This window comes from Piliocolobus tephrosceles, unplaced genomic scaffold, assembly GCF_002776525.5.
Source record: "Piliocolobus tephrosceles isolate RC106 unplaced genomic scaffold, ASM277652v3 unscaffolded_14469, whole genome shotgun sequence".
Classification (NCBI taxonomy): Eukaryota; Metazoa; Chordata; class Mammalia; order Primates; family Cercopithecidae; genus Piliocolobus; species Piliocolobus tephrosceles.
Genome location: NW_022295942.1, coordinates 1 through 10,058, shown reverse-complemented (window position 1 = coordinate 10,058; position 10,058 = coordinate 1). Strand labels below are relative to the sequence as shown.

The window sequence follows — 10,058 nt, the reverse complement described above, 5'->3', positions numbered from 1 at the left end:
CCGCAAACCTAGGATATCCATAAGCAAGCTCACAATCATCAATCCACACAATCCTGAATCACATATTTCTGTCAATACAGCATCTTTTCATTTCTATCATCTATGAGCCTTGACACTACTACATTTTTGCTGATATGTCCATAATAACTCCTATTGTTCATAAGTGAAAAAGTATTTTTTGGAGTTAAAGCTAAGAGTGTTTGTCCAATATCTGAAATCTGCCAAAATTCTTTAAAGTATTCAGGCACTCCTTTTACATGACTAATTACATACCATTAAGGTTCCAGTGGAATTTCCTCGATAAGTCTGCCACTTTTTCCCATCAAGACTATACATGATGATAAACTGAGAGATGTAGAGGCTGGAGAACTTCTGACGGGCACCCTGGGTCTTGATGCCGTGAATAATCATTGGTGCCAACAGATCCACCTACCAATTAAAACAATACTTTATTTTAACATATTTTTAAATGTATGTACTACCTCCTGAAACTATTAGCTTAGGAAGAATCTACATTGCTACAGATGTGTCCATCATTACCTGAGATGTGCAAGTGAAGCAGTCACCAATGTTGAAATGTGCATGTGTGTGTGAAGCTGTGGGATAAACAGTAGAAATGAATAGAAAGATGCTTATTGAGTTCCCAGCCTGCTTCTTGACAAACCAAACCACTACCAAATCATTGAGCCCCCATTTCCTACACACACACACACACACACACCCCTTTTGTGGACTCACATAAGCTAATGGACCCACATAAGCTAATGCTTTGCCCACATCTCAGTCTCAGACCAAAGCCAATTTCCTCCCCTCTTCCCAAACCAGACCCACCCCAACATCACTGTCAGTGATGAACTGCTACACCTCCTTCGAGTGTTAGTTCAGAAACTATTTTTCCTGGTTAGCCTGCTCTGACTCACCCAGACAAATTTAGTGCTGCTTCTTCTACTTCACTTTGTATATAACTTCATTATAGCAAATTATTGCACCATATTATAAGGTTGCTTTGCTTTTCTGCTTTTCTTATTAGACTGAGATCCTTAAGGCAATGAACCCATTTGAGTCACCTAAACTTTCTGTGTCTCAATTTATCTGTAAAGTGAAGATAATTTTAGTTTTTATCTCAAAGGGCTGCCATAAGGGTTAAAGAGCTAATACATGTAATGTGCTGAGTTCAGTGCCTGGCGCATACTAAACACTCGATCAATGTTAGCTTTTATATTCTCTCTAGCCCCAGCACCTAATATGGTATCTGGTGTAATACTGCTGTATAGCAAATGCTTTGGAATGAATGAATGAATAATGGAAAAGTAGTATAGAATGGACACTTCTTAAAGAAGAGGTCGTGGACTACAAGAACATTAGAAGTATCAGTTACTGTCCTAACAAGGAAGTCAAATTTAGCATGTTTTCACAGATGCCTGACACACACAAATTGGACTGGTCATGACTCTTGTGCTTAATAACTGCCTCCTTCAGCTCACTGTAAGTTCCATTCATACACTCATTCAAATAATATTTTTTAGCACTTGCTATGTGCCAAGCACTGTTTTAGGTACAGGGAATAGAGTAGTAAACAAGAAACAAAGCCCTGCCCTCATGGAACTTACAGTTGAGTAGGGGAAATAGACCTTATATCATATATGTTTTTATTTGTTTATAGCATCAAGTAGTGATAAATGCAGGAGAAAAATGAAGCAGGGTAACAGGACAGAGTGTCAAGGTCTTCAGAAGTTGCAGCACTGTCTTTTCCCAGATTAGATGGTATTCCCATTCAAAGATACTTCATTTTAACATCTTGGTATTATGGCATAAAAAAGTGAAAGCAACAGGCACAAAAATCATGATTTTTACTGAATTGACTTTTACTGTTTCTTCATATAGATAGAGTATAAGAGTTTTTTCTTGGACCAGTGATTATTGTATTTTCTAGCAGCCTTGCTAGAATAAAGCTGCAATAGAACCAGGCTACAATAAAGCCTTGGCAGCCTACCTACATTCTGCAACTGACGAATGCTTGGCAACTGATGAATGCTTGACAAACTGCCAGGCTTATCTACTTCATCTTCTCGTGCCTCTTCTACATTATAATTGGCACCTGGGAGCAGTTTGACAATTACAGACTCAATAGCTTCACCTATGTGCACCAGCTGGGTGTTTCAGTGTAACTACAAGACACATCTGTCTACTAGGAAGTAAGCAAGGGGATGAGTTTCATTGTATAAAAGTACAAATATTGCAGCTGCGTATCTCCATGGAGCCTGCTGACTTCCCCCTGTGCATTGCCTGGTCTTGGTCACCTCGTGCTCCTCAAGCCAGCCCAGTGCTCTTGTGGCCAGGCTGTTGTGCACTCTTCAGGCCTTCTCACGAGAATAGATGCCTTCTCCAACTCCCTTCCTTGTCAGCACACCTTTCAACTCCATCTCCATGGTTTATTTTAAAGTTACAGGATATATAAAAAGTCTAGCTGGACCTTAGTAGGACAGATGGCAAAAACCACCTTGAAGATAAGGCGATTTAATAGTGGTAGATGATAACATAACTAGGTGGATTTGTAACTAGTTTACTTTCCATAAGTAAACAGTGACAGTTAACAGATGGTTATCAACTTAAAGGGAGCATTCTGGAAACAGTGTAGTACAATGGTTACCAATTAGGGTTCTGGAGCCCAACTATCAGAATTTGAATTTTGGCTCAGTCACTTACCAGCCATGTGACTTGGGCCACAATAACCTCTCTATGCTTCAATTTCATTATCTGAAATGAAGATGACAGTCACATCTACCTCACAAGGTTGTAGTAAGGACTTAACAGCTTGCTTTGTATTGTGCACATACTAAGGAAGTCTTGTCTACTTCAATACTTTGATCATGACTTTGCTGCAGTATTACAAAGTTTACTGATCAAATCAGTAACTGGAAAAACTAGGAAACACTTTGGGACACTGAAGATTGGCAAGCTGAAACAATGGGCCAAATCTAGTAAGTGGAAACAACAGGGTATATTGTTCAGGGTTCACTGGCTAGGCACAGACAGGACACTCTATTTACTAGTCTTATCAGATTGTATCTAGGGAGGAAGATAAAATTCCCCCCTCCCAAATAGGAATGTTATTACAAAAAATTAAATAGCACAGACACAGGGCGGCCAAATAGATAAATATATCCTCTATATAGGGATACATTTAAGGTTGAAAATAACCATAGAAATACAAGGTGAAGAACATAACATGTTGTTTGGCAGAAGCACAAACAAACAAAAAATACTTAGGGATTAGTGAACAGCAGCTCAGATTGAGTCAAAATTGGCAGTGTCTACAAAACAATGCTGTGGCATTAATAGACATGCTATTTGCAAAGATGGAAACCAAAATGTTTTCTCCATTTCCTGTTTAGGTGGAGAGGCTGAGTAGGCACTGCCAAGCTGCCCTCAGCTTTTGTGAGGCATGGAAGAGACCCAGAAGTTTCCATCTGTCTGCCTTTGAAGGGGCCTGATTGATCATATGTTGAAATGATAGTATTTTCAGATGTGTTGAGTTAAATAAAATGTATTATTAAAGTGAATTTCACATTTTTGAAAACGTGGCTACTAGAAAATGTAAAATTACACATGTGATTTGCATTTGTGAACCATTGTTTTATGTTAAAATAAAGGGGATTGGAGTACTTAAGGACACCTGGGTGGTTGGAAGCATCTAATAATAACATATACTGTCTTGAGAGATGACGATTTCAATATTATAGAAAATATTCAGATGTTCTAATCCCCGTAGAAGGACTAAAATACAGAAATACAACATATCAGTATACTCAATTCTATCCCCATATCTCTTTGTTCATGACTGCTTTCATACAAATCATAAGGCATTCTGTTCTTTAGTTTTCTCATATTCATAGAATCCTTTGAGCTTACAGGAGGAATAAGTAATGCAATTGACTGAATGTGATACATTTCCCACCATTGATTAAATTTTCTAACCTTGATCCAAGAAAAGGGCTCCTTGGTGCTCCAGGCATTGATTGATCCGGAATAATAAAGTCTGGCCAGCTTTGGGGCCCACTGTCCTTTGCCGGAAGTAAAGAAACAGAGATTAAATCAGCTGGGTTGGTCCTAGACACTTGAGAATAAAATTATTGTCTTGAGAAAGGTTAATCTAAGCTGTGGTGAAAATAGAGAAAAACATAAAGGCTTTATGGAATACCAGTATCAATTACTATCTAAGGATACTGCTTATCCTTGTTGTCCATTTTATTTTCTAAAATTTATAATTTTGTTGTTAGCACTGCTAATTAGCTGATACTGCAATTTGTTACCGACACTACCAAATAATAATATTATTATTTCTTTTCTTTTCTTTTTTTTCTTTTTTTGAGATAGAGTCTTGCTCTGTTGCTCAGTCTTGCTCAGGCTGGAATGCAATGGCGTGATCTTGGCTCACTGCAACCTCCACCTCCTGAGTTCAAAGCAATTCTGCTGCCTCAGTCTCCCGGGTAGCTGGGACTACAATTGCGCACCACCACGCCCGACTAATTTTTGTATTTTTAGTAGAGATAGGGTTTCACCATGTTGGCCAGGCTGGTCTTGAACTCCTGACCTCAGGTGATCTGCCTGCTTCAGCCTCGCAAAGTGCTGGGATTATAGGCGTGAGCCAACATGCCTGGCCTATTATTTATTATACAATGTATGTTCATTGTAGAAAAATCAGAAAATGAAAAGTAAAAATAAAAATAAGTAAAAATACAAATAAAAGAAATTTTAAAATGTAACCCTTCCACCTAGTGAAAAATGTTACTATTTTGGTATACAACTCTTAAGCCTCTTTTTCAAGGGGATGTTTTACCCCACAAAAACATAGGTTGGCAAACTTTTTTTGTAAAGGGCCAGATAGTAAGTCATTTAGGCTTTGCATATTATATGGTCTCTATTGCAACTATGTTACTGCTGCTGTAGCCATAGATGATATGTAAATTAATGGACATGGCTGTGTTCCAAAATAAGACTTTATTATGGATGCTGAAATTTGAATTTTATAATTTCACGTTGTGAAATAGTCTCCATCTTTTTGTCAATTATTTAAAAATGGAAAATCTGTTCATAGCTCACATGCCATACAAAAACAGGCAGTGTGGTGCATTTTGCCTGTGGGCAGTAGTGCTCTAAAACAATTTTTGATAATTCTCTATAGACCCTAGTCAAACGTTACCATTACTGCTCATAGGAAAGTGTAGCTTCCTGCTACGGTGAAAAGAATTGACTCAAGGAAGAAATATTGAAGGTAGGGAGGGTATTTAAGGAGGCAGTGTCATTGCCCAGGTAAGAAATGATGGTGACTAGAGTTAAGATGGCCACAGTGGGAAGTGGAGAGGAGGAGATGTATTTGAGAGGCACTTATGGAATAGAACAAATAGAAGCATGGAGATGGATTCATTATCTGAGATTCTCCAACAGATTATTAAAAAAGATATAATCAGCCCAGGTTCTTGGAGCAAAAATAATAGTATTTACCATATTGTCCTGAAGCTGTAATCTGAAAATCTCTAATGCGTCCAGAAGCCATTCCCAGGGGAGTCTGACACTCTGAAATGAAACAGGTGGAACACAGTAACTAGAAGTGCACAAAATTCAGCTTCTCAAATGTAAGTCAATGAAAATGGGAGAATGTCAACAAATGCTAATAGTTTTTAGTGTTTAAATGTGCCAAGAACTGTACTAAATGTTTTACTGTATTAGTTCATTTAATTAATCCTAATGGGTGCTAGAATGATTCACATTTTACAGCTGAAAAAACTGGGGTCCATACATAAATAGACCAGTGGTTCTCTTACTTGTTTAGGGTTAAATCTCCAAACTCTTCCAAGTAATATTTCTAAGTTATCTGGTAACTAAATCAACATTAAATTCCAAAATCTGCTACTGGAGATCTTAGAGCTTTACCAAGTTGTGAAAATGAGGTGTTTTTCTGGTCAATTATTTAGAGCTTCAGGTTCAAAGTGTTCAAAGCTTCAAGTATATCTGCCCTCCTCTGAGAACTCTGATGATTTCTACCAGCAATATTCATTTTAAATTTGATAATGATGTAATAAGCTTGTATTTATTTCCTGACACAAGCAACCATTCGAGAAAGGAGGAAAGCTGTAAAGAAGTAGGCTGAGTAGGTAGGGAACCTCTGCCCACATTGCTACTCACTGTTGCTGTACACCAGAAAAAGTGTGCTCATCCCAGCATGTAGGTGCTCGCCAATAAGGCATTCCACCCGCCAAATTCCAGCTTTGGATGATAACATTTCAACTGTCTCAAAAACACCTTATAAAAACCAAAAGGAACACAAATTATTTCTTTTCACTAAAAAATGAGCATGAGATACATTGGTTTATGTGAAATATCAGAGTAGACCTACCAAATTTGGTAGTGCCACTATTCTTAGACCCCTCAAACCCAAAGTGCTTGCTCGGTGACCCTTACAGTTGGGGGTCGTGGAGATTGAGTTCTGACCACTCCCCTCCCCCCAGGAAATGAGAAACAGGGTGACTGAATTCTTTGATGATAGGGACAGGAGAATGCTACTGCATTATGATTGACCTGCATCCCCAGGGTTTTTCCAAGCAAAAGGCGTGTTTCCCATTGGCCAGATGTGGACTCTGTGAAAGAGATAAGTCAGGGTGAGTTTCCACTGGATCCAGTCCACTAGGGCTGCCTACAAGGGTAAAGTTACCCCAGCAATAAGAAGCTGCAGGTGAACCCTGAGGGCTGAGAAATGAGTCACAAGTGACCACCCAGAATAAAGGTGGAAGAAACCATGTCAAGGGGATTTCATGACAGTCATGTAAGGGCGTCTCTAAAGAATTCTCTGAAAGTGCCCTGCAGGAGAAAGAGTCAACTTTAAGTATTGCCAGGCACAAACAGTGTTAAGCTAGTTTACAACAATGGTGCCAGCTGTAAATAGGTAAGAACTATCTTATCCCCTTACCTTTAACCTATCCATGTTGGAGTTCAAAACAGCAGCTATAAAGGGGCTGTTGCAAAGCATGATCATCACAAGGTACAGACACAGAGGACTCAACCATGTCTCCCTTTTCCAGTGCAGACTTCCAGCCTGATGCAGGCTCAAGTTGGAGGGGAGATTGAAGTTAAATAAAGTTCAGAACTTTGATTAATATCTTGGGATGGACATTGTAATTTCTGATTTGAACTGTATTTGTGATATAAGGTGCCTTTAGTCCTGTTTATTACTTAAGGGCGAGGAGAAAGTTACAGGGCTTATCAGAATTTTTACAAAGAAATAGAGTAAGTTTACCCCCACTCTTAAACCGGATTTTTTTTTTTTTTTTAGAGACAGGGTCTAAATTCAGTCTGTCATTGATGGACATTTGGGTTGGTTCCAAGTCTTTGCTATTGTGAATAGTGCCGCAAGAAACATACGTGTGCATGTGTCTTTAAAGCAGCATGATTTATAATCCTTTGGGTATATACCCAGTAATGGGATGGCTGGGTCATATGGTACTTCTAGTTCTAGATCCTTAAGGAATGGCCACACTGTCTTCCACAATGGTTGAACTAGAAAATGTGGCACATATACACCATGGAATACTATGCAGCCATAAAAAGGATGAGTTCATGTCCTTTGTAGGGACATGGATGCAGCTGGAAACCATCATGCTCAGCAAACTATCGCAAGAACAGAAAACCAAACACTGCATGTTCTCACTCATAGGTGGGAATTGAACAATGAGATCACTTGGACACAGGAAGAGGAACATCACACACCAAGGCCTGTCATGGGGTGGGGGGAGCGGGGAGGAATAGCGTTAGGAGATATACCTAATGTAAATGACGAATTACTGGGTGCATGCAGCATGCCAACATATGTAACAAACTTGCATGTTGTGCACATGTACCCTAGAACTTAAAGTATAATAAAAAATTTAAAATAAAATAAAATAAAAATTCAATAATTGTTAGTATATGCATAGAGTTGTGCAGTCATCTGTGATCAACCTTACCTAGTAGTGTTAAGGGGCAAAGTAAGATGAAAACTGTGGCCTGTGACTTTAGTCAGTGGTATGGTAGAATTTAGAGTCAGATTGCAATGGATTAAGGAGAAAGTAGAAAGTGAACAAGCAAAGAAAACAAATGTGGACTATTCTTTATTACAAAGATGAAGAGAGACATAGCTCTGGGGGATGTGAGATCACAAAGTTTTGATTGATTTTTATGATTTAAAATATGTCAATACTTTTCTAAACTGAGAGGAAGGAGCCATTTCATCCAATTGCATTGGAAAAGGGAGACATGGTTGAGTCCTCTGTTTCTGTACCTTGTGATGATCATACTTCCCCAAAGTCCCTTTATAGCTGCTGTCTTTCATAGCTCACTGCAGCAATCCTCCTACCTTGGCCTCCCAAGCGCTGGGATTACAAGTGTGAGCCACTGCACCTGGCCAAACCTATTTTAAAAGGACAGTGGAGAACCAAAATAGAATTGTGTTGTGATCAACATTATGACTAGTGCTTAATCAATATATTGGTTACATACATAAACAAATCACTCTTTGGATGACTACTGGTGCCCTATGGGATTTGAGATGGTAAATGATAAAGGAATAAATTCCTTTTCCCTAGGAAAGTACTGTGACATTAATTATCCATTTATTATGTTCTATTTCCTTTTTAGCAATTTTTCTATATCTGAAATTATCTTGTTCATTTGCTAATTTATTTATCTCCCTGTAGGCTTCAAAAAGTGTTACCTGAGAGCATGAAGAAGTGTTACCTGAGAGCATGGAGCTTGTCTGCTTTGTTCACTGATTGTGTTCCCAGTGCCTACACCATTTAAAGTAAGTACTCAACAAATAGAGTAGGTAGAAGAAAGAATGCAAATGAGCTCACACCTGGATAGAGATTGTACACTGCCATTTTATACTCCTCTTTTTTTCGTACAGTGAACACATGTCCACTGAAATGAATAGAATGGATGTTTTCATTGCTGCCCATGCTGAGAAGATACCATCGAATCCTTTGATCCTGAGCCATTACTAAGCCAGGTAGTGTATCCATTATGTAGCCATTGATTGCTGGAGAAGGACACAGAGAAGCCTGTTAAAATCTATTATATAAGTTTCCTTCCCTCCACTCCACCAAAAAAACTGACATCTATGAGGATTCCACTCCCACAGATATACTCTAAATAAATACAATGTTTAAGGCCCTGGATCAAGTCTCATTTGTCAAAGTGCAATCTGCATTTCACAGTGATAATGTTTGGATGTGGGATATATTACCATGGAAGCGATAATTCTCTTTAAAAGTGGGATCTTCCATCTGGATATTGCAGGGAGCCCTGCAGTTTCTTTCCATGTTTTCAGTGAAGTACCAGCTTTTGGTCTCATCAAAGATAGTGAAAAACAGAGCAAATTCCTGTACTGTCACTTGTCTCCCATGAGCAGGGTTCAGTGTGTTAGTGTGGCAGACCAGAAGGGGTCCAATCAGGCCTGAGTGCACATCTTTTTCCTAGGGAGGGAAGACATCAATCCTATGAGTATAAGCTCTCTCACCTATGAACCAGAGTGGATTTCTCATCAATTTTTATGCCACTCCAACCTGCCTCCCATCTTCCAAAAATATAATCCATCCTCTTCAGTAGATTCCAGAATGACATTTCTAGAATGACATTTCTAAAACACAAATATAATGATCAACTCCCTATTTAAAGCTTCTCATTGCATGTAGGATAAAAACCAAAATTCTTAGCACACAAAGACCATTTCTTTTAAACCAAAAAGTGGTCAGTACAATAGACACCTGCTTACCAGGTCAACATCAGAGAAATAAGCCCAGGCTTTGCAGTCAAACTCATCTTTAGTGGGCGCCATATGATGTTGTACTTTCCAAAAGTAAGTTTTGGTTTCATTAGGCTTGACAAAATTTTTTCTAGGTTCTGCTCCTTGCCTCTGATCTTCCTCATAAGAAATAAGGCTAGAATAGAAGGAATAGGGACGAGAGGCCTGATTTTTGAAAGTTACCTGCAGAACAATAACGACAAAAAAAAAAAAAAAAAAAAAA

General features: G+C 38.7%; 1 protein-coding gene across 1 annotated transcript; it reads right to left on the bottom strand.

Moving 5' to 3' along the window:
* Positions 1-273: 273 nt before the first annotated feature.
* On the bottom strand, positions 274-9,500 carry LOC113220836 (coagulation factor VIII-like; the record flags this gene model as incomplete). Its single annotated transcript, XM_026450167.2, has 6 exons — positions 9,278-9,500; positions 8,888-9,070; positions 6,187-6,303; positions 5,506-5,577; positions 3,979-4,064; positions 274-429 (listed from the first exon to the last, which is right to left on the bottom strand). Coding segments are annotated over exons 1-6 (690 nt in total), but the record flags the coding sequence as incomplete, so codon positions are not given.
* Positions 9,501-10,058: the final 558 nt, after the last annotated feature.